The 24,750-nt window shown below is 41.7% G+C and overlaps 1 protein-coding gene across 1 annotated transcript in view; it reads right to left on the bottom strand.

Moving 5' to 3' along the window:
* Window positions 1-6,703: 6,703 nt before the first annotated feature.
* The window catches only part of OTULINL (OTU deubiquitinase with linear linkage specificity like), a 31,026-nt gene continuing 12,979 nt past the window's right edge, over window positions 6,704-24,750 (bottom strand). Inside the window, exons 3-9 of the mRNA XM_023738421.1 lie at window positions 13,811-13,970; window positions 13,692-13,723; window positions 13,494-13,585; window positions 12,425-12,574; window positions 9,856-9,984; window positions 8,441-8,710; window positions 6,704-7,514 (exon numbers count right to left, since the gene is read on the bottom strand). Of these exons, the coding sequence (XP_023594189.1) occupies window positions 7,341-7,514; window positions 8,441-8,710; window positions 9,856-9,984; window positions 12,425-12,574; window positions 13,494-13,585; window positions 13,692-13,723; window positions 13,811-13,970 (1,007 nt within the window). The 3' untranslated portion in view covers window positions 6,704-7,340. The remainder of the gene's footprint in view (window positions 7,515-8,440; window positions 8,711-9,855; window positions 9,985-12,424; window positions 12,575-13,493; window positions 13,586-13,691; window positions 13,724-13,810; window positions 13,971-24,750) is intronic.

The raw sequence follows: 24,750 nt of genomic DNA, 5'->3' as shown, positions 1-24,750 counted from the left end.
GCCAAGAAATTTGGAAGACAGCTACCTGGCCAACTGACTGGAAGAGATCCATATTTGTGTGCGCATTCCAAAGAAAAGTGATCCAACAGAATGTGGAAATTATCAAACAATATCATTAATATCACACTCAAGTAAAGTTTTGCTGAAGATAATTCAAAAAGGGTTGCAGGAGTACATTGACAGGGAACTGCCAGAAATTCAAGCCAGATTCAGAAGAAAATGTGGAACAAGAGATATCATTGCTGATGTCAGATGGATCTTGGCTGACAGCAAAGAACATCAGAAAGATGTTTATTGACTATGGAGAAACATTCGACTGTGTGGATCATAACAAATAATGAATAACATTGTGAAGAATGAGAATTCCAGAACACTTAATTGTACTCATGCGGAACCTGTACATAGACCGAGAGGCAGTCGTTCGAACAGAACAAGGGGATACTGAGCAGTTTAAAATAAGGAAAGATGTGCATCAGCATTGTATCCTTTCACCACACTTAGGCAATCTGTATACCCATTGCCGTCGAGCTGATGCCGACTCATAACAACCCTGTAGGACAGAACAGAACTGCCTCCTAGGGTTTCCAAGGAGTGGCTGGTCAATTCAAATTGCCAGTCTTTTGTTAGCAGCCTGAGCTCTTAACCACTGTGCCACCAGGGCTCCATTCAATCTGCACACTGAGCAAATAATCTGAGAAACTGGACAATATGAAAAAAAATCAGGATTGGAGGAAGACTTATCAACAACTTGTAATATGCAGATGACACAGCCCTGCTTGGTGAAAGTGAAGAGGACCTGAAGCACTTACTGATGAAGATCAAAGACTACAGCCTTCAGTATGGGTTACACCTCAACATAAAGAAAACAAAAATCCTCACAACTGGACCAATAAGCAACATCATGATAAACGGAGAAAACACTGCAGCTGTCAAGGATTTCATTTTGCTTGGATCCACAATCAATGCCCATGGAAGCAGCAGTCAAGAAATCAAACGACGTAATGTATTGGGCAAATCTGCTGCAGAAGACCTCTTCAAAGTGTTAAAAAGCAAAGATGTCACCTTGAGGACTAAGGTGCTCCTAACCCAAGCCATGGTATTTTCAATCTGCTCATATGCATGTGAAAGCTGCACAGTGAATAGGCAAGGTACCTTTGAATTGTGGTATTGGCAAAGAATATTTATTATACCATGGACTGCCAAAAGAACAAATGTGTCTTGGAAGAAGTACAGCCAGAACGTTCCTTACAAGGGAGGATGGCGAGACTTAGTCATATATACTTTGTACATGGTATCAGGAGGGACCAGCCCCTGGAGAAGGACATTATGCTCGGTAAAATGAATGTCAACGAAAAAGAGGAAGACCCTCAACGAGATGGACTGACCCAGTGGCTGCAACAATGTTCTCAAATACAGCAATGGTTGCGAGGATGGCGCAGGACCAGGGAGTGTTTCATTCTGCTGTACACAGTGTCGCTATGAGTTGGAACTGTCTTGATGGCACCTAACAACAACATCGTGAAGTTCAGTGCAGTCAAGTTACACAGTTTATAATGCATTCTAAAAAACCAGTTGCCATAGAATCCACTCTGACTCAGGTCGACCCCATGTGTGACAGACTAGAACTATACTACACAGGGTTATCGATGGCTGATTTTTTGGAAATAGATTGTCAGGCCTTTCTTCCAAGGCACCTCTAATTTTTGGATAGCAGCAGAGCACATTAACTGTGTTATAGACTGAATTATGTCCCCAAAAAATATGTGTTATAAATCCTAACCTCTATGCCTGTGGTTACAATCCTTTTTGAGAATGGATTTTCTTTGTTATGTTAATGAGGCAGGATTAGTGTAGAGCATATCTTGATTCAATCTCTTTTGAGATATAAAAGAGATGGGGGAAGACTGATGCCAAGCCACATGGAGATCTTCAAGGAATCTGGAAACAAGCTGAAGAGACAAGGACCTTCCCCTAGAGCTGACAGAGAGAGAAAGCCTTCCCCTAGAGCCAGCGCTCTGAATTCAGACTTCTAGTCTCCTACACTGCGAGAAAAGAATTTGTTAAAGCCACTCACTTGTGGTATTTCTGTTATAGCACCACTAGACAACTAAGACAACTGTTTGCACCAGGGACTCCAAAGCATTCCAGCATTACAAATTTGTACCACATTCCACCTGATCAAGCTTGTGGGGAAGCAAAACAAAATCTGAAGACGCTCTGCTGACACTTAGTTTTAACGACCAACCTCTATTTAGATGTTCCGTCTGAGTTTTTATAAATTAGGTTCAAGAAATAGTCTTTGTCTACAAATACACTATTTCAACAGAAAACAATATTTTTCTATATTTCAGGAATGCCTCTTATACCACATTCCTGTTTTAAATAAACTACGTATACAGAAATGGGTTTTACAACACATCTAGGATAAAACGAAAATACTTAGAACGAGCATTTTTTTTTTTAAATTTTAGGAAAGTCTCTTGATTAAACTGCAAATAAGTGATACTGGTGGCAGTAAAGTAACTTAAGTAACATCTAAGACTTAATGGCATGACTACAAGGACCAGTCAATCAATTATACACAGAAATTTGCTTTTTTAAAACAATGTTATTTTTGCAGAGTCAATGGCTGATAACATAACTTTAAATGCCATGTGCAGGAATACACCCACACTGACTCCTGAGCCACAATGGGCATTCTTTCCACCCTGAGCTCGTTTCCTCAAACACATTCTGAGGTCTTAAAGGCACAGACGCAGTGTATGCTCTGGCTGCTCCCGCAGCATCCAGGGATTGCTGAATACGTGAGTGAACAGTTTTCCATTCACTCATAAATCAGGTTGATATGAAGCATAAATACAATTCAGGTAAGCTTTCATTTTCCTGGAGTTTAACAGGATTAAAACAGACATGAATTAAGGGAAGTCTCAATTACTTTAGACAAATACCATAGAAGTGATTCTATGGTTGGACCCACTTAACTCTATGTTCAGCTTTAAAACAAATGCTGTGAACAAAAAATAAGATTCGAAGGAAACTGAATGGCTACAGAGAAAAGTTTAGCTAACTTTTTATAATACATATTTATAAGATAATTAAATAATACTCAACTGATGACAAACAATCCAATAGGCAATTAAAATTTTAGAACCAAAAAAATTAATCTAATATATGTATTTTTAGATTTTACAAAGTAACTAATCTTGTTAAGCAGTGTGAAATACATTCTTGTAAACCAAATCATATAGTTTGAGGAATTGGCTATTTAAGAGAAAACTTGTAATTCTGGAATTAGTCATCTCTATTCATACTCTAAAGGAGCCGTGGTGGCACAGTGATTAAGTGCTCGGTTACTGACTGAAAGATCATCAACTCAAACCCACCAGCCACTCCATAGGAGAAAAACATGGCAGTCTGCTTCCATAAAGGTTACAGCCTTGGAAACCCTATGGGGCAGTTCTACTCTGTCCTATAGTGTTGCTGAGAGTCAGAATAGATTGCAGTGGGTTTGGGGGTTCTTATTCTGTAAAGATCTACACAAATCAGACTAGTTATAAATCAAAAAGCATTTACCTTTTTTGATGTGGAATTCCTAACATCCTCAGAGTTTTCAGAAAAATTAGATTTTTTTCCCTCTTTAAGACCAGCTTGGACAAAATTAAAATTATCTTCCTTTGGTCGCACTAAAATATGAAAACATCTCCCTTAGAACAAGAACATAAACATTTCTACCCAAAATCCATTTGCAGGCAAGTCCTTGGAAAAATGAATGCAGATGACCCTGACCCGTGCTGTGCTCTCCTGGAGGCTCGGTCTGCCCTACACCAGCGCAGTCTGGGCTTTCACCTGGCTCCTGCGTGGGTGGAAATGATTGGTTCTGGACTGGGAAGGCCCATATTCAAGCAGCTCAAGTCACCAAGGTGGCCCTGAATTAACACAGTTTCCTAGAGACCTTTCAGAATTATAGTGTTGCTAGGATGAAACCAGAAGCCACCTACAGTTATTTCTTTGCTTTGGAGATGAAGTAAAACATGATTTGCCTGATCCATTTGGTCATCTAACCCTCCCTTATACTGGACTTCTTCCACGGGGATCTTTTAAGCCTGGAGAAGAAACGAAAATTAGAAGGGTGTGATATAGTGTGAAAAATAAATCCAGGTACATGGTGGGAAAGTAAACTTGCCTCCTGTGGAAAAAGTCAGCCTGTACTACTATTCATACAACCCCACAGTAGGTACACACATGGCCAAAATTCCAGAAAACGTATTCTAGAATCAGAAAAGGATAAAGGCATATGTTTTCATTTTTGCTATTTCTCTCATCACTTAAAACACATAAGGTTAGAAAAAGACATTTAAATGTTGGCATCGTATGGTACATGTGTTTTCAATTTATTGTTGGCATTTAAAAGTGCTTAGTTACACGAAGTTCCTCCTGGCTTATTAGTTTGTTAGATTCATTACAAAACTGAACAGTAATAATAAAAAGACAAAAAATACCAGTACCTCCTCCCTAGAAACGTTGTCTTAAAACTTTTCCAAAACATGTTGTTGTTGAGTTGGCTCCAACTATGACTTCCCCGTGTACGACACAAAACGCTGCCTGGTCTTGCAGCATTTTCATGATCGCTGGTATGCTTGAGTCCACTGCTGTGGCCACTCCGTGTTGTGAGTGCCTTCCAAACCAGGGCGCTCATCTTCCAGCACTATATCGGACAATATTCCGTTGGGATCCATAGGGTTTTCACTGGCTAATTTTCAGAAGTATATTTCTAGGCCTTTCTTCCTAGTCTGTCGTAGTCTGGAAGCTCTGCTGAAACCTGTCCCCCATGGGTGACCCTGCTGGTATTTGAAAAACCAGTAGCACAGCTTCCAGCATCACAGCAACACACAAGCGACCACCTTACAAGAAACTGACAGACTTTCCAAACCTAGCAGCTATTTAAATGTTTTCTTTTCACTTTCACTTTTGTTGTACTGAAAAGACCTTTTTACATACAAGTTGGTCTTGACCCTCTAAAGAATTCTTACTCTCCGCCCCGTGCCTCCCCCCATCCCCACACACACAGTTAGGGATAAGCATAATGGCTTGAAAGGCCCTGTGACTTACGATAGGACCAATCCCTATGAAAAAGTTATTTCCTCTCAGTCCTGGCTTGATGTGGAAATAATTACATTGGGTGAGGAGATCCAAGGTGAGGTGGTAATATACGAATGACCAGGTAGGTACCCTGGACAGCTCAACCTGAGCCAAAATCCAGTACAGCAGGCTGTCCTCAAATCATGTCTACTTCTGAACAGAAAGGGAAGAGATCAGGCTGTCCTGGTCACTAACATACCAAGGCGGATAACTTCCAACAGTGTCAATTGAGTGACCACCCTTATGCAAAACCATAGACGATTCTGAGCATTAAGACGTCCTATTTTGTGTGGCTGTCAAGGTAATGCAAACAAAGCTCCCAGTCTGAGCTCATTACTCTTCGACCAGAAAACTAAACAGCAGTAGGCATAATGCACTCTTGGATGCCCGGCTTACGCAGTACATAAAATTGATTAATTCCATTGCAGAGAATCTGAATGTTATTTTCATACACCACAACATTCAATAAACCTCTTATTTATTTATAGTAGAAGCAATATGGAAAGGTGGGGAAACATTAGTGCCAGACACACTGCTAAGTGACCACTCTTAGGAAGGGGTTCGGGGCTCTGAAATAGGATGTCATTAGCAAGATTTCCAAAATTATTTTGTATTTATTGCAATTCAAAATAGACTAGCAAAGTATTTCCAAATAAAGATTACCAAACATTAGTTGGCCTGAGCATATTAGTTTTCTATTGCTGCTGTTACACACTAGCACAAACTTAGGGACTTAATTCACATTTATTATCTTACAGTTCTGTAGGTTACTCCTACAGGAGTCTCACTAAGCTAAAATCAAGGTGTTGGCAGGGCTGCATTCCTTTCTGGAGGCTCTAGGGGAGAATCTGTCTCTTTCCTGTTCCAGCTTCTAGAGGTTACCTGCATTCCTTAGCTCGTGGCCCCCTTCCTCCATCTTCAAAGCCAGCAGCTTAGGATCTTCTCTCTGATTATTCTTCCATATTTCCCATTTCCCTCTAACTCTCTCTTCTGACTCCCTCTTCTACTTTTAAGGACCCTTGTGATTACACTGGGCCCACTTGGACAATTCAGATAAGCTCCTTATTTCAAGGTCAGCTGATTACCAACCTTAATTCCATCTGCAACTTTAATTCTTCTTTGTCGGTAACCTACCATATTCATACATTTTGGGAATGAGGACATAGACATCTTTGGGGGGCTATTATTCTGCCTACCACAATGAGATTCTACATTATATACACATATAAAACACATCAGATACACCATAGTTTAGTATTTTTGTGATAGTTCAATAATCGTCATTGAGTTGCCTTAATCTACAGAATTTATCTTTTGTATCCATATAAAACACATGGCCAGATGCAACAACAACAACAAAAAAATGTAAAGAGCTATACAACAAATTGTACAACGTTAGTAAGTAGTGGTTGTGTGTGTGTGTGCATGCGTGTGTATAAAACTATACATGCATATATCCCACTGCCGTCGAGTCGATTCTGACTCATAGCAACCCTATCGGACAGAGAAGAACTGTCCCATAGGGTTTCCAAGGCTGTAATCGCTACGGAAGCAGACTGCCACATTTTTCTCCTGCGAAGCAGTTGGTGGGTTTGAACTACTGACCTTTCAGTTAGCAGCCGAGCGCTTAACCACTGTGCCACCAGGGTTCCTGCACATATACGCATATATATATTTACACACATAATTCTAAAGTTAAACAAGTAGTTCTAGAAAGTCAATAGACCTCAAAGATTCCTGGGAAGATAATGCTTACAAAACAAGGAGCTATTGATGGTGCTCCAAAATCCGCCAAAGAGGAGATTCTTAATGAAGAACGTAATGGCTGGAGATAAAGACATTCTTTCTCTTCAGGTTAATCACTTTTCCCCGCTTGTTGTCTTCTTGCTTGTTTCCCTGCTGTTGTTGCTGCTCCACGTTAAACTTCCTGGTGCTCTTAAGGCTGGCTGTCATGCGATGTCACCAGAGAGCCCTTATGAACAAGGTCAAACCACCAACCCATAAGTATCAGTGCAGTTGCTTTGCAGGAAATCACTGAAAAACCATCCGCACACGGCTCTGTCCCCGTGTACCTGTAATTCCAGAGAAAGGCGTTCCAGTCCCTTCAGTGGCTGAAACACTAGCTTTGATTTTCCAGAAATACTCTCCGTGCAAGCATGACCACTGGCCCTGGCAAGAGCTGGTGCCCACTCATGGCAGACTTAGAAGACGGGGATGAGATAGTGGTGGTCATTCTCGGTCAGCAGGGAGATCTCCGGCCACTCCCGGAGAGGCTGCTCTGGGTAGCAGACTTCAAAGTCCCTGGAGTTGAACTTGAACAGTCTGAATACTTTTATCTTTACTTCAAGGGAGTATCCAAGTATAAACATATCAATCTGGGGATGAGATGAAAGGAAGGTCACAAATACACATTTTCAAATTCCTGCCCTCCCACCACAGCGGGGGAAGAGTGTTCTTCTGCAGTTTATGAAATAATCTACTTGTTTACGACCCACACATAAGCCACTGAGTGGGCAGGGTTAGGAACAAATGTCCATTACTGGAAGAAAGGGGGCAAGTGTAGCAATATCTCTCTAGTAGTCTAGAAAAAAAAAATCAAAAAATCAAAGGAAAAAAGTTCTCTGAAAAAAGATTTTAATGAAAAATAAACAGTGCTCACAATAAAAATGACACTGTTTTCCAACTAGCTTTAGATCATCTTAAATCAATTTGTATAAAAATATGTCAGATAATTTTGTTCACCTCCTAGGAAAGCGAAAAGAAATCCTTTTCCAAGGGAATAACAGCATTTTCTGGATTTAAAACATTTTAATAATATCTACTTATCTGCAGTGATTAACCAAATGCTTTCCCATACATTGTCTTGTTTTCCCAATAGACTTCTTCCTGGTTAACAGCTAAGTGCAAATGGTCACCCAGGCACCCAGAACTGGGGCTCAGAGAGACATAGGGCACTGGTCTAGAGACACACACGGCCACCCACACCACAGTGAGGCTTATGACTCCTCTTTTCTTCACTGGTGGGGCATTAATATCAACCAATGGATTGACACAGTGGCCGCCGCAACAATGGGCTCAAAAATACCAACGATCATGAAGGTGATGCAGGCCTGGGCAACATTTTGTTCTGTCATAAGTGGGATTGCCATGTGTGGGAGCCAGCTGGACTGCAACTAGCAACAACAACAATATTAATCGGCCACCTCTTTGCAGTTGGCTTTATCACTGCTGAGAGTGAAGTGTTCACGTTTTACCAATGCCATCCTTAATCCAATGCTCACGATTCTTCTGCACCACTCACCCGCTCTAAACCACACGTGTCGCCTACAGAATTCAGGTGATTCATCATGAAGCTCAAAGGATCAGAGGAGGTTTCCCTGGAAAACAGCAGGCTAAAAAGGCTGGGAATGACTTTTTTAGCCTTCATTTGTTCATAAACTTCAGTGACTTGATATAACATGATGAATTTTAAAGCTTCATAAAGTCTGTATTCCAGAATCGCATCAGAAAAAAGCATGTTGCACATGCTTCCTCTCTTATGATAATCCTTCATCCCACTAAATTCAGTCCACTAAAAACAGAGATGTAAAAGTGAAATTTAGAAGGGTAAATGGCATACATTTTCAAGTACTTATAACATAAACCAAAGATCCACAGAGGGGCATGTAGCTTTAACTCTTCACTTACTATCTTTTGGCACTGTTTGATTTTTTTTAAAACCATAAGTACATGTTACTTTTACAATAACAAACTGGTTTAAATAGAATATTTTTTAAATGTACCACTTACTGGATATGATACTAAGCAAGTTACTTCCCTAGAATTGCTTAAGATACTTGGTTATACAAAGGATATTCCAGCACAAAAGAGAGCTAGCACTCTTTAACACTCACAATGCGCCAGGCACAGCTTGAAGCACTCAACATGTACAAGCTCCTATGTATCAGCATGCAGTGAATCCTCACAATAACTGTACAGGGTAGATAACCAACCAGAATTGGTTGCCACTGAGTCAACTCCGACTCATGATGACCCCATGTATGTCAGAGTAGAACTATGCTCCATAGGGTTTTCGATGGCTGAATTTTTGGGATAACCAGGCCCTTCTTCCAAGGCTCCTCTGAGGTGACTCTAACTTGGTTAGCTGCTGAGCGTGTTCACCATTTGCATCACCCACAGACTCTGCAGGGCACATACTATTCATATTTCAGTTTTACAGATAAGAAAACTATGGCCCAAAAGTTAAGGTATTTCCCAAGATAACCCAGCAAGTAAGTGCTAGGCCCAGGATCAATTCTGGAAGCCCAAAATCTGCATCTGTATTAAATGGCAGGGAAAACTCTTAGTCAAATGATGGCATCTGTGCAGTTGCTGAGCTATTAACAAGGTGTGTTCCAAAAGGGCATTTCTAAGCACCTTGTCTGGAGCATGCACCACATTTTTCTGGGGAAACAAAAGTACGTGATTATTAAAGTTTTGAGGCCAGAAAAGCCTTCTTAACCCATAAGGAGCTTAATTATCATGTAAAACAATGTTGCTCCAGTTCATTACCTGGTAGGAGAAAGACATGCAAGGAAAGGCAAAATCAGTTACTAGAATTTCCAGCCTGTGTCCCTACTTACCTAACATAAAGGGATATGTCAACTTTAGAGGCACGTGGCTACCTTTGGGATGTATGTTTTCATTCCTAGTCTCTTTTCCCCCCTAAACACTCACCTGAGTTTTCAATAATTCCACATATTTACGTAATTTTCCAAACACATTTGAACCTGTATATTTCTCTGGACCAAAACTGTATTGCTGGATCCAATTACAACCTTGCGAAAAGAGCAGTTTTTCAGGAAGCTTAAAAAAGGAAGTCGATGTCAGCAATGTTAGTATCTCCACGTGTATTACACACAATTCAGAATATGTCAAAACTCCTAATCTTATCCCATTTAGCAATCTTCTTTTAAAAAAAGACAACAAAAGGTAGGTGAAAAGTATACAGGTTTTTTTTTTTTTTTTAGATTCGTGGATTAAGTGATTTGTAAATCATCTTCCTACTTCCCAATTTCACAAGTGATGAAAATCTTTTCATTTTATTATTTTTTTATTGTTGTACTTTAAGTGAAAGTTTACAATTCAAGTTAGTCTTTCATACAAAAATTTATACATACTTTGTTATGTGACCCTAATTGCTCTCCCTATACTGTGACAGTACACTCCAGTGATGAAAATCTAAATATAAAAGATTATGTCCATAGAAACTATCTTTTTGGATATAATATTTCCCAAAATTCCCTAGACATAACCCTTTACAAATTATTTTTAACCAAGCAGTGTTAGAGCATTATAGCCCATCAGGAAACATGTGGATTTTAGAATTATGCACTCAGGTGTTCCAACCTGGCTCTGTCCCTCACCAGCTGAGAGATGATTTAACCAGCATGGATTACTCAGCCTCTCAGCTTCATCCTTAACTGTAAATTAAGGATAATACCCATTTTACAGGGCTCTTGCTAGGATTAAATAAGATAATGGTCCATCACAGGCATCTAATACATTCTTCCATCTAAGAATCTTGAACTAGGGCCTCTGTTACATTTTACATAATACAAAACCAAAAATTTATTGCTGGATCCAATTACAACCTTGCAAAACACATACCTATCTATAGTACATATTATAAATGATGTTATATTCCTTGTCCTCAGCAGGTAGCAGCATGCTAGCACACTGCACACATTTGACAAATATTTGCTAGATAAAACTGAACTAATGAAAACAGTTCTAAATAAGAAATGTCAAGGTCATAGAATACATATAGTTATATAGGTGCATATACTTTATTTCCTTGACCCTCTATTCTTAAATGTACATTCTAGATCAGCATACTGCATTTTGAAATAAAAACTCAGGTTATGCATTAAAATTTACTGTTTTTACACTGTGAAGACAATGAAAACACAAGCTACGGAAGGAGAAAATATGTGCAAATCACATATTGATAAAGCACTTGTATTCGGAATGTATAAAAACTCTCAAAACTCATTCAATAATAAGAAAACAACTCAATAAAAAATGGGCATAACATCAGGTAATTCCCCCAAGACAATAATACGGATGGCAAATAAGCACATGAAAAAACGCTCAACACCATCACTTATTAGGGAAATGCAAATTAAAACCACAAGCATACCAATGCACACTTATTAGAAAGGCTTAAGTAAACAAAAAGCCAACAATACCAAATGCTGGCAAGGATGCAGAGCAACTGGAACTCTCATCCTTTGCTGGTGGGAATGGAAAATGGTAAAGCCACTTTGGAAAACAGTTTGGCAGTTTCTTATAAAGTTAAACTACACCTACTATATGACCCAGCAATCCCACTTGTAGGTATTTACCCAAAAGAAATAAAAACTTAGGTTCACAACATCCTGTTTGTGAACACAACAACTAGGATGGAAATAATGAGAATGATGATACAATGTGAAGAATGTAAACAATGTCATTGAACAATATGTGTAGAAATTGTTGAATGGGAGCCTGTTTTGCTGTGTACACTTCCTCTGAAAATACAAAAAAATACTATTTTTAAAAAATCCTGTGAATATTGATAAGTTTTATTCACAACAGCCAAAAATTGGAAACAATCCAGTTATCCTTCAACCGGTGAATGGATAAACAAGCTGTGTACATTCATGTAAAGAAATACCACTCAGCAATAAAAAGGAATAAACTACAAATTCATAGAACAACATGGATGAATTGGAAATGCATTATGCTAAGTGAAAGGCCAGACTTAAAAGGCTACATATTGTATGATTCCATTTATATGACACTCTTGCAAAGACAAAACTATAGGGACAGGAAACATATCAGTGGTCACCATGGGCTGGGGCTTGGAAAAAAGGTTGACTACAAAGGATATGAGGAAATCCTTGAGAGAGGGGAGTTTACACAACTGTATGTTAGTCAAAATTCATATATTTCTATAAAGTAAAAATGTAAACTTTACTGAATCACCTGACTTATGAAGAATGGATACCCTTCTCAAGAAGAGATGGGGGTATTGAAAAACAAACAAAAAGCTGAGTATGGCTACCTTTCTGAGATGGTTTATTTGTGAACTTAGAAGAGAGAGGATTGGGTTAAATGACCTCTCAAAGTTCCTTCAACCTCACCATACCCTGAGTACATCAAACCTCATTCTGCCCTCAGTAAAGGAGCCCACAGAAGATCCAGAGCTTCTGTGTTGCAGTCATCACCATCCTGACATTTCCCATGTACCAGGCATACATACCTTAACAATGTCTTTTTCTTTCATCCAGGATGGAAAAGAGAGGCCCTGGCTGAATATCTGAAATAACACGGATCTTAGTGCATCATAGTTATCTCGTTTTACTTGTCGAACGCATTTAATATGATGCCGCCAAAACAGCTCCTCATAAGCCTATTAGCACAAAAAGAAAAATACTTGTTTTATAATTCCATGGGCTAAGACAATAAAGAGGGTTCACTGTATTTTCAGTGAGGTGTTACTCCCAACTGAGGTGGACAACAGAAACAAAAACAATTGTAAATTATGGTTTATGACTGTGTGTAATTTTAAAGCGACTCTTGTGGATAGTCCAAGTCGTGCTATTTTAGACAATAAAGGCCTGGAAGCCCAGAATATGGAATATCATTTTCGGGAGGTCATGGGTGCAACTTGACCACAGGGAAAAATACCATGTACTTCTAAGACCGTGTTAAGGAGTCCTGGTGGTGGAGTGTTTAAGAGCTCGTCTGCTAACCAAAAGGTTGGCAGTTCAAACCCACCAGCCGCTCTTTGGAAACCCCATGGGGCAGTTCTACTCTGTCCTATAGGGTCACAATGAGTCAGAATCGACTTGACGGCAACAGGTTTGGTTTTTTTTTTGGTTTAAGGAGGTACTTTAAACATACCCTTTTGTTTTGCTTTTGCAAGCGACAAAGTTGGGCTGCACTACTGGGAATATTTACCAAGACTGGTCTGACAGAGAATTCTAAAAATCCTCAAAATATTTTATATCAAGGTGCCTGGTCCCTTCAAGGACAGAAGTCTCCACTGTGTGTGCAGAAGTGTAACAGGCCCCGCCAGCAGAGGGCTGAGAAGAGCTGCAACACTAAGTCTCCCAAACTACACACCTACTTCACCTAGTCCTCCAAGGAGCTAGCTCCGGGTAAATGGCCCGAAGCCAAGGTCTAACTTTGGCCACTGAAATTAGAGCCATGGTGGTTGCTTGTATCACACTTGGTTTAGCTGATCTTTAGATTTAGTAAAGCAGAATAGAACGTCTGTTTCTCTCTGGATTTTTATGGAAAAATTCTATGTTCTTCCATAGACACACCTTCTTCATCAGCTTGGCATGGGGCGTCTCTCCTTTCCATTCTCTTGCACAATAACTGAGCAAATCAACTTCCGCCTCCACGCTGAGGTTCTCTGGACCAAACAAAAAATCAAAGGCAGTTAATTTTCCCTTTCCTCTCCCTTCTTGAGCTCTCTCCACATCTTAAATATAAGGAAACACACACATGAAAATATTTACTTTTAAACTTTCTCTGCAGATATCCAATCCACCTGAAAGACAAAAGGAACAACGGTATCAAAATTCTACTTTGAATGGCAAGGGCATTTTTGAAATTGAAAGATGATACAATAAACTACCATTTCAGTCGATGCCCTAAGTATAAATACAGCCCTCTGAAGTAGCAGAGGGTGGCCAGCAGGAACGAGGCTGACAACGTCATGGACCCCTTCAATATCCTCCATGCAGTGTCGAAGGCTTGGCTTGTGACTAGTGTCCAGGAGAGAACTTTGTCATTTGCTATTAAAAAAAAAAAAAAAAAATTCACATCACAACTACACAACAGTCTGCTTTGTTTAAGAAAAAGAGATATACTGGAAAATTTTACCTACATTGTATCTATCATTGATTTACAAAACCCTTTTTTAAGGTATTCAAAAATTCAGTCTGAAAGAAGAAACATCCACCTCTATAATCAGAATGTCACATATGAGAATATCTTTGTTCCACAGAATTAAAGAGGAAGGCTGTTGTTGCTACAGCTGCCATCAAATTGGCCCCGACTCATGGTGACCCCAAGCTCAATGGAATGGAATGAAATGCCACTGGCCCGGCACCATCCCCGTGATTGGCTGCGGATCAGACCATTGTGATCCACAGGGTTTTCACTGGCTGCGTTTTTGGAAGTAGACAGCCAGACCTTTCTTCCTAGTCTGTCTTGGTCTGGAAGCTCTGCTGAAACCTGTTCAGCATCACAGGAACATGCAGGCCTCCACTGGCTACCTAAAGGAATCAAACCGGGTCTCCTGCATGCAAGGTGAGAATTCTACCACTCAACCCCCTATGTCCCCTAAAGAGCATGAGCTTCAGAATCAATCAGACCTGGATTCGAAACTTGCCTCCACCACTTATCGAGCTATGTGACTGTGGGCAACCTAACTTCTTCTACCTTGGATTTCTTGACTGTAAAATGGGGTAAAAATACTGACCTCGCTGGAGAAAAACTGAAGTTTTTCAAGCAGCAGCACAGCACCCAGCACATAGTCAGTTCCTGATGAATATTCGTGGAGTGCATGAATAATTACAGACAGCCTATTCAGCACCGAGCACCAGGAGGCCCCCAGCGATCCCTCCACCATCACTTCTGCCTGCTTTAATGCTTTTGAATCATTACAGGCCTTAGCATATGGCATCATTTTCACCACACAGAACAAGTGACTCGAACAGCAGGCATACATTCCAGAAAGTAGACCACTTAAAAGGAAAGATGAGTCGTGAGATGGAAATAGATACGCTGCTTATGACAGATACTATCATTCCTGATTTGACAGGCCTAGAGAGTTCAAACTGTGAACTTACAATATTTCACCATGATATACCTAATTGTGTATGAGCAGGTAAAATGCAGAAGTACAAATGAGGAAGAGGACTTTGGAACAATGGCCAAACCTCCTGGGTTCATTGTGAAATAACTTCCTCCACAACACATGATTCAGTAAAATTCCCGGGACTAACTACAGTAAAAACCTCTTCAGTCTGGAATCTATAATTTAAGCATGTTTGATTGCACTCTCAATAAAGAATTTACCAGAAAATAATTACGTTTTCAAAGAAAATATTTACAACTACTTAAAAGAACATTTTCAAAAACAAGTGCTTATCTATTTAGAATTATTGTTATTAGGTGCCGTCTGGTCGATTCCAACTCATAGTCACCCTACAGGACAGAGTAAACTGCCCCATAGGGTTTCCAAGGAGTGGCTAGTGTATTTGAGCTGCCAACCTTTTGGTTAGCAGCTGAGCTCTTAACTACTACACCACCAGGGCTCCTTCTATTTAGAATAGTGATTAGCTGTTCAAACCATTATATACTTATTCTCCCTAGAAACTTCATGGAGTCCCTGGGCATTGAGAATGGTTAAGTGCTTGACTATTAGCCAGAAGGTTGGCAGTACAGACCCACCCAAAAGTGCCTGGAAAGACAGGCCTGGTGATCTGCTTCTGAAAGGTCACAGTCTTGAAAGCTCTATGGAGCAGTTCTACCCTGCACACATGGAGTTGCCATGAGTTAGAATCTACTCACTGGCAATTAACGTTTAACAACAAGAAACTTAGTGGAACTTCTAATGAATTTTCTAAAAATATAAAACTACAATATTTTTATATCTCTAATTCATGTTTATTAATTCAGAATAATTTTCCAACTTTGAAAATTCTGATACATGCAAATATTTTTAGTAAATACTTATATTCATGGGAGAACTAGAATTCTATGTGTTACATAATTTAATTGTAACCATAAACATTTTCTACAAAAATGGAATATTACACAGATTTTACATTTTTTTTTCTCTTAATTGAAATCTGGGCATGTTTTCATATCAGTGATATCATATAGATCTATATTATCTTTTTTAAAGAATGCATAATATTTCAGTATAAAGCTGTTCTTGTTGTTAGTTGCCATCAAGTCGATTCCGACTCATGGCGACCCCAGGTGTGCAGAGTAGAACTGCTCCATTGGGTTTTCATGGCTGTGGACCTTTTGGAAGCAGATCGTCAGTCCTGTCTTCCGAGGCACCTCTGGGTGGGTTTGAACCACTAGCCTTTCGGCTAGTAGTTGAAAGCTTTAGTTTGCGCCACGCAGGGAATCCTAGTATAAAGTTAGACCATCGCATATGTACTCATTGCTTTATTGGTAAACATTTGGATTGTTTTCCATTTTTCACGTTTACAAATAGTGCCACAGTGAACAAACACTCTTTTCCAAGAGTCCTTGTGGACTCATGGTACGTTTTGTAGGATAATTTCAAGAAGAGAAAATTCTAGGTCAAAGGGTGTGCAATTTTAGATTTGACAGACATTCCAAAGTGCCTTCCAAAACAGCTCTGCCAATTAACACTCCCACCACGGAAAAGGAGAGTGCCTGTTTCCCTGAATCCCAACACTGGTCATCACTGTTTTTAAGTTGTGTTGGTCTGACTAGTGAGAGAAGATTTTTCATTTAATCTGCATTTCTGTTGGAACAACCGAGCTTGAGGGTTTCCCATACGTACTGGTCATTCACGGTTTTTCTTCTGTGAAGTCTTCTTAGAGCATCTGCCCACCTCCCACTGGGTGGGGGTGTGTGTGCTCCTTGATGGAGGGCTGGTGGTTACTGAGGTGGGGGCGGTACTGGCTGCGGCCCCCCTCTCTGTGGCACATGTGCACCCCCATTTGTCACAGACCCCATTGAACAGGCTGCACTCGCTCCACTCACCAGCCTGGCCCCTCTGGGCTTCCCCTTCTGAGCACGAGGGCCCTCCTGCAGCTGCCCAGGGCTTTCATGGGGACAGTCTGCTCTAAACACCCACTGCAGATAACAGCTCTCCTCACTCCTACACACACACACCTTTCCCCAGCCTACTGCCCCATCCTCAAAATTAAACCCCGCCTGCCACCCAAGAAAAGAAATAGCGATCAGGCAACTTATCAGAAAAAATGTTGAGGGGGCTCCATACTCACTTCCCAGGCCCAACTGAGCCCAGCCTGCACTCCTGCCCCCCCTTTACCTGAGGCTTCCACAGTTTTTGGTCAAGTGACTCAAGTCGAGAAGGGCCAGGGAGCCTAGTCATGGGGGGCTGCTGTGGTTTGGAGCAGGCACAGGGGCCTGTTCTGGACTTGTAAAGCCATGTGTGGGCGGACTACTGCCTGCAGCCACGGCCAGAGGGCCACGGAGATCTGAGATCCCTTCCTGTTAAGTACTCCGACTGCCACTCAGAGACAATTCCGAGTGGCTCACTGATAATGTGTTATCAGGAGGGGCTTCAAAGTCAAGAGAGAGGAAGTACAATGTTTCAGTAGAAAAAAGTATGACTTTATTGATTACTAACATGGCTATAGTTTGTGCTTTTGCTAAGTGTTTGACAGGAATGATCTCATTTATTCCTGGGAATGACTCCATGCAGTAAGGATGGCTCAGAGGCGTGGAGCCCGACAACCAGGTTCCTATCCTGGCCCGACCACATACCAGCCGTGGGATTTTGGGCAAGTCACCTCCCTAAGCTTCAGTTTCTTAAAAACAGTACATAGCAGCACCTGGGACAGTGCTCAGTACATGTCAGCTCTTGTATCACTACTGTATGAAAACACAGGAGCTGGAAGCCGTTGTGAGGGTGAAATGAAAGGTTGGGGAAGTGCTCGGTACAATGTCTGGCACACCTAAGTATTCAATAAATGCAAATCATTATTTTTATTGCTATTACTCTTATCATCCTTGTTTTTTTATTGTTGTAAAAATACAGATAACACAACATTTGCCAATTCAACATTCTTCACTTGTCAATTTAATTAAACTAATTACAACAATTATGTTGTGCAACCATCACCAACATCCATTGCCATATCTTCCATGCCCATAAACAGAAACCCAATGCTAGTTAAACCAAGATTTCCCTTCTTCCCCTTCCCTCCCTCCCCTGGTAACCAATGTTACACTCAGATCTCTATGGTGTGTTCTCCGATGTCATCGAGTTGATTCCAACTCATGGTGGCCCCATGTGTGCAGAGTAGAACTGCTCCATAAGGTTTTCAAGATTGACTTTTCATAAGCAGATGGCCAGGCCCGTCTTCCAAGGCACCTCTGGGTGGGTTCAAACTGCCAACCTTTTGGTTAGCGGCCAAGTGCTTAACCATCTGCACCACCCAGGGACTCCTTATATTTGCCTATTCTGAATGTTTCATATTAGCGACATCAGACAATACTTGTCATTTTGTGATTGACTTATTTTACTCAGTATAATATTTTCAAGGTTCATCCATGTTGTCACATGTATCAGGACTTCATTTATCTTTATGTCAAAGTAATAATATTCCATTGTATGGATATACCACATTTTGTTTATCCATTCATCTGCTGATGGGCATTTGGGTTGTTTCCACATTTTATCACCTTTATTTTGCAGATGAGGAAACTGAGGGAGAGAAAGATTAAATCATTGTCCACTGAGACTCAGCCAGTAAGTGGTAGGATTAGAATTCAACAAGGGCAATGCGATGCTGGAATCTGCATGCCTGGCCCCTCTGCTATCCCATCTCTGAATGATGGAGCCGTCAGCCTGCAAATCAGCCTTGCTACCTGTTGCCGCTGAGTCAGTTCTGACTCATAGCGACCCTACAGGGCAGAGGAGAACTGCCCCATAGGGTTTCTAAGGAGCGGCTGATGGATTCAAACTGCCAACCTTTTTGGTCAGCAGCCAAGCTCTTAACCACTGCGCCACCAGGGCTCCTCACCTCGCTACAGCAAGCAGGATTAAGACTCTTTAAAATTGAAAAATATCTTCTGCATGTGTCAATAACTGGATTACAACTCAAAAACAACAGACACAGAAGGAAACACCATCATGAGGCATCTAGCAAAACACTACCATGACCACAACTTTGATGATCTTGTGAGTCAAATCTCATTTCCCCCAAAAGCAGCTGAAACAAGATAAAATTTTTGACATGAGAATGTTCACAGGGGTCCCGCTTCTGTGAGCCTGTCAAGTAATATAGTCTGCAACCTCCAGCCCAACTTCCCCTCTCCCTGCCAGAGGAGAGGCGCCCTGCCCGACAGCATTCAGGCCCTTGGTGATTTAGACTTGGAGAAATAGGAAGAGGAAGAAGGTTCCATCACAGAGTCATTCTACATAATAAAAAGAGGAGAGAGAAGGAATGGCAAGAAACAAAGGGGGTGTGGGTAGAGGAGGTTTTGGCAACAAAGAATCTCCAGGAAGTACACGGGCTGCAAGAGGAGGCAGAAAGGGAACCGAAGTGTTGCCAAGAATTATGAATTTGTTCCTCTTTAAAGTCTGTCAAGAGACACAAACATAAAATTTCTTTTAAACCGTTTTGGACTGAACCACTTGGGTCACAGATGAAATGAGGCTACATATGGAGCACCGTGCATTTCTATTATATTGGAAAACTTATTTTTCCAATATAATGGGTGTCATACACTCTCCAAACATTAGCATTAAAGCATGCCAGGACCCTGATCTATCCCATCAGAATAAGTAATACTTAAATAATTAAGATATATTTGAGTAATTATACCAGAACCTCCTGAAATCAACAATGTGCATATCTAAAACTAAAATCTGATCTATGATCACTCAAACTGTATATAGGAGATGAGACCACTGACTAGAACTGGGGGAAAAAAAAATGCTACGATTTTTTGTGGTAAAATTCTACTTAGAATTTTTTTTTTTTTCCATTCCCTAGAACATACCAAAGTTGAAATAATTCAAACATTAAAACAGGAAACCAAGAAGAAGAAGAAAAAAAAAAAAAACACCTGAGAACAAAACTAAAAGACACTGAAGAGCCGGAAACCATGTGATTACAAAGACTGCAGTGCTAAAAACCCTGAAAGCCTTGAGGCCCCTGGCCTAGGAAGTCATAGTCCTTCTGCCTTGGAAACTCATCCACATCTGGTTCTCCTCTGAAACTTCAGTAGTCGCCAGGACAGCTAATTCTTGACTATCTCCACTTCACCATGGTCACGCCACACAGTCTTCCACTTCGTCTATTTCCTCTCCCAATCTTATTCACATTACAGCATCAGTGGTGGCTTCTCTCTACACACATCTACACTGTCAGCTGTCTCCAGCCCACTGACTCTCTCCTAAAGCCAGGGTGGGTTATCAAGCGCTACTAAGTGGGCCGATGGGGGGGTGGGGGAATCCAGCCAGAGCTAAAAGAATGCAAATAGCCATTTAATTTAGATGTCTGAAATAGCAGAGGGACCATCTTGTTAAACATATTTCAGTGCAGTAAACACAACAGAAATTTTTATCTGCATTGCTGTCATACATGGTTCCTTAACAGGAGATGGAAGAAAACAGTGGAGAAAAGAGACTGATGGACTAGGAAACAAACAGAAGAGTGGCAAAGTGGCCAGCGCCTGTCACACTTTACAGAGCTGTGTCCTAGGCGACTGCTGCCTTTGAGAAAGTGAGGGTGGCTGTCGGCTAATTCCAATCAAGGGAGGGAAATGCTGCACAGAGGACTGAGCTAAAGGTAAGTGGCCCAGGGGACAGGGAATGGCCTGGGCAGACCTTCCTCCCACCTGTCCTCTCCCTCCTATCCTCTCCCCCATGCCTCGCACCCCTTGGTTAACTTCCTTTTCCCATCAGGGGCTGGACAGCAGTGAAGTGAGGAGACATACTCCCTGCCCTCAGCGAGCTCATGGTCTGCAAGAAGCTTTCCCATCAGGAAATATGCAGGTGGGCTTGTCCAGGCGAACGGTCCTAGACGGCACTCCCCAGGGTTAGCCCATCCTGGTCGCAAGATGCAGCCAGGAGTGGCCGCTAACCACAGGCAGAATAGCGGAAGGCCCGAAAGTGTGACTCCCAGGTGGCAGGCAGAACCCTCATCCCCAGTAGGTCACCGCTCTCAGAGGTTTTTAGTTTCTCCTCAGGCCTCAGTGATGCTCCAGGGAAAGGCTGGAACCTCCAGTGTGGGAATCAATTGCTTAATTCTGAGAAACTTTGAGGCCCCAGAATAAAGCAAAATATTGTACACTAGTCCAGTTAAATAAAGTAAGCACTACGCAAACAGAATGATAAGCATATAGAACAAATTCTGTTAGATCATCAAGGTTTTTAAATAATTTGGGGCACTTGGAGACTACTGGTGATTTCATAACAGTGGGTTTAAACTGTCTTGGTTCTAGCAAAATCATAGGTTAGTTGGTTGTTTTTCATATTAGATATGGGGGAAACAGAAAAAAAATACCTTTTTAATAAGTCTTTGAAATGATTAGGTCAAAACACTATCTATACATCTGTATTTCAAGCACTGATTCCGCTATGTTAACAAACTATAGTCCTAAAAATGTAGAACAAAATTCTAACTCAAAAAAACACCAGACTTACTGGCCTGACTGGAGAAACCCTGAGAGCATGGCACCTGGACACCCTTTTAGCTCAGTAATGAAGTCACTCCTGAGGTTCACCCTTCAGCCAAAGATTAGACAGCCCATAAAACGAAATGAGACTAGTGGGGCACAACAGTCCAGGGACAAGGACTGGAAGGCAGGAGGGGACAGGAAAGCTGGTAATAGGGAACCCAAGGTTGAGAAGGGACAGTGTTGACATGTTGTGGTGTTGTTAATCAATGTCATAAAACAATATGTGTACTGTTTAATGAGAAACTATTTGTTCTGTAAACCTTTACCTAAAGTACAATTAAAAAAAAAAAGAAGAAATTACAGTCCTTCTCCTCAGTAAAGCAGTGCCCAGAACAGTAGAAGATCAGTATCACTTAGGAAGACAACTGTCAAGTGAAAGGTTTTTATCTTGAAGATCGAGACCAGCGAGACATTCAACCATAGCCCTGTCACGCAACCTACTCAAGCTATTAGCCAAATCTGCCCAGGGATGGGCATGTTTTATCCAAGGTAGAGCAGCTGCTAAGTGCTCAGCTGCTAACCAGAAGGTCAGCGATTTGAACCCACCAACCGCTCTGTGGGAGAAAGATGTGGCAGTCTGCTTTCGTAAAGATTTACAGCCTTGGAAACCCTATGGGGTAGTTCTACTCTGTTCTATAGGATTGCTATGAGTCAGAATTAACTTGATAGCAGTGGGTTTGCGTAGGCTGGGCCTGCTAAACTACGAGTGTCAGTAGATACAAGAGGAAGCTGCACCTTGCTAAACGCAGATTTTGTGTTGTTTTTCATTTTTTTAAAACTTTTTTATTGTGATAAAAAATATATACAACCACTTCTCACTTATCGACATGGTTAGGTTCCAAACACCAGGTCATTACATGAAAATCCACGTTATGCAAGAGTCTGGCCATGGCCGCTCTTTGGTGCTGGTGGCCCTGCATCACTCACCGACTGTCAGGCGCCCCCGCTTAGCGGGATGCGCGTGGCTTGGTGGGTCCCCCTTCTTCACCATGCCTTCCCCACCACTGCATGGAGTGTGGAGGCTGGGATGGTGGTGGTGGTGGTCGGGGGTAACCCGCCATCTCTGGAGCAGCAAGGGCCCACTAACACTTGGCCGTGCTCCAGGCCTCAGTGCAGACTCCTATGCCTCACCTCTCCAACTTCCCACCCCACAGGCCCCAGACAGGCCTCCACCATGGTGGGGGGAGCCCCTGGGCCTGTGGGCAGATGAGGCCCGGCTACCTGGGCCCGGCGGAGGCTGCAGAGGTAGCAGCAAGGCCTCTTTGGAAGAAGAGACTTCCGAGCCCCCGACCAACTCCTACGACCCTGGCTCCCACAGCCTCCGCGAGGCCTGGCAGTCCCCCGCCTCCTGCTTGCTGTCCACTTGCCCCTGCTTGTCACAGGCCCAACCTGGCTCCTCTACCCTTTCTGGGTAATAGGAACCACTGGCAGCCCATGCAGCCTTGCTCCCTCTCACAAACCTTGCCCTCCTCCTCCACCCTTCTTGCCTTGGCTCCTCATCAGTGTACAAAATAGCCAGGTAGTAGATTTTTTACTATTGTCATAAATACAAAATGTCGGATAATGAAATAGTCAATAGGTAAGGAGGAGGTATATATATAACATCTTCCAATTCAACATTTTTTACACATACAGTTCAGTGACATTGGTTATGTCCATCATATTGTGCAACCATCACCACCATCCATTTCCAAATCATCCTATCACCATTAACAGAAACTCAGTGCCCTCTAAGTGTACTCTCTTTAGCCCTCCCTACCATTCCAGGTAATTACCAATAAACTTTGGTCTCTATACCTTTCCCTATTTCATATAAGTGGGATTACACAATATTTGTCCATTTGTGATTGACTTACTTCACTCAGCATGTTTTCAAGATTCATCCATGTTGTAGTGTTTTTATTTTTTAATAACATCGTAGTTCAGAGGTTTTTTTTCATTTTACTGGGCACATTTTCTAGGAGTGTTAAATGCAACCCATCATTTTAAAGGTAAGTTTAATTTTCTAACTGTGTGTAGGGTTTTTAAAACCCACCCAGCTATAAAACCACAAAAGGCATAGGTGGGACAGGCTACTACTGAAGAGCAGGCTGTAATTCCTCCTCAATGGAATCAGAGTCCCAGGGCTGACAGGAACCTTATAAAGACCATTTGATCCAACCCTGCAGGTGTCTGTGGCCTGCGGTACAACTGCTTTGGTGGAACAGGCACCGGGTTGGGAGCTAGTCTTCATTCTGCCAATTTCTAGCTGCAGGACTTCAGACAAATCACCTCAGTGAGCCCAAGCAGTCTCCCCAGTGGGCAAGACATGGTGATAAAACAGGGTTGGAACAAAATTAAATGTAATAAGGCATGTAAAAGTGCCTGTAAACACAAAAGCACTATCCAGTGTAACCTCTTGAACTTGAGTCTCTTCCACAAACTTGCCCACCATCTTGTCATTCAACCAGAGCTTACATACCTCTTGGCATGGGAACTCACTCCCTCTTATGGGAGTCTCTTTCCTTTTTTTGGAATGTTCCTCTTTTTACCAATCAAAATCAATCATTATCTATCATTATTCTATGAATATGAATTAAGTTCCTCCTGTGGGTCAGATACAAATAGCTCATGCTACAATTATGAACACAACGGACAGACATGGACTCTTCCTGGTGGATTCACAGATGGGCCCTCATTCGCATGAATGGAGCCCCACTAAGACAAGGCTCCAGAAGGAAGGAGCAAGGCTCTGTATGTACATGTAACAGTGATCTGACCTAGACCGGGTCAGGGAAGGCTGCCCCAAGCACTTGAGGCTGAGCTGAAATCCAGAGGACACGCAAGGGTTCACAAGGCAGGGAAAGCCCGGGGAGGCTCAAGTCAGCAGGCCTTTGGTCCTGTGAATGATTCTGTGGTTTACCTGAAGAGCAAAGTAAGCCCTGAAGAATCTTAAGCAAGAGGCTGTTGTGATCAGATGTGAAACCACAACTTCAAGCATTATTGTTTGGGCATGAAGAAGAAACCTGATTCCTCTTCCATATGAGGAATCTTCTTTTAAATCGTTCACAGAATCGGAGAATGCTTTGGGCTGAAGTGGCTGGAATTCTACTTGTTCTCCACGGTCTGATGCAAACGTCTCCTCTGACAGGGTCTCTCCCAGCC

This window comes from Trichechus manatus, unplaced genomic scaffold, assembly GCF_000243295.1.
Source record: "Trichechus manatus latirostris isolate Lorelei unplaced genomic scaffold, TriManLat1.0 scaffold00116, whole genome shotgun sequence".
NCBI classification, from domain to species: Eukaryota; Metazoa; Chordata; class Mammalia; order Sirenia; family Trichechidae; genus Trichechus; species Trichechus manatus.
The sequence above is the reverse complement of the archived record's forward strand: the minus strand, read 5'-3'. Positions and strand labels throughout refer to the sequence as shown.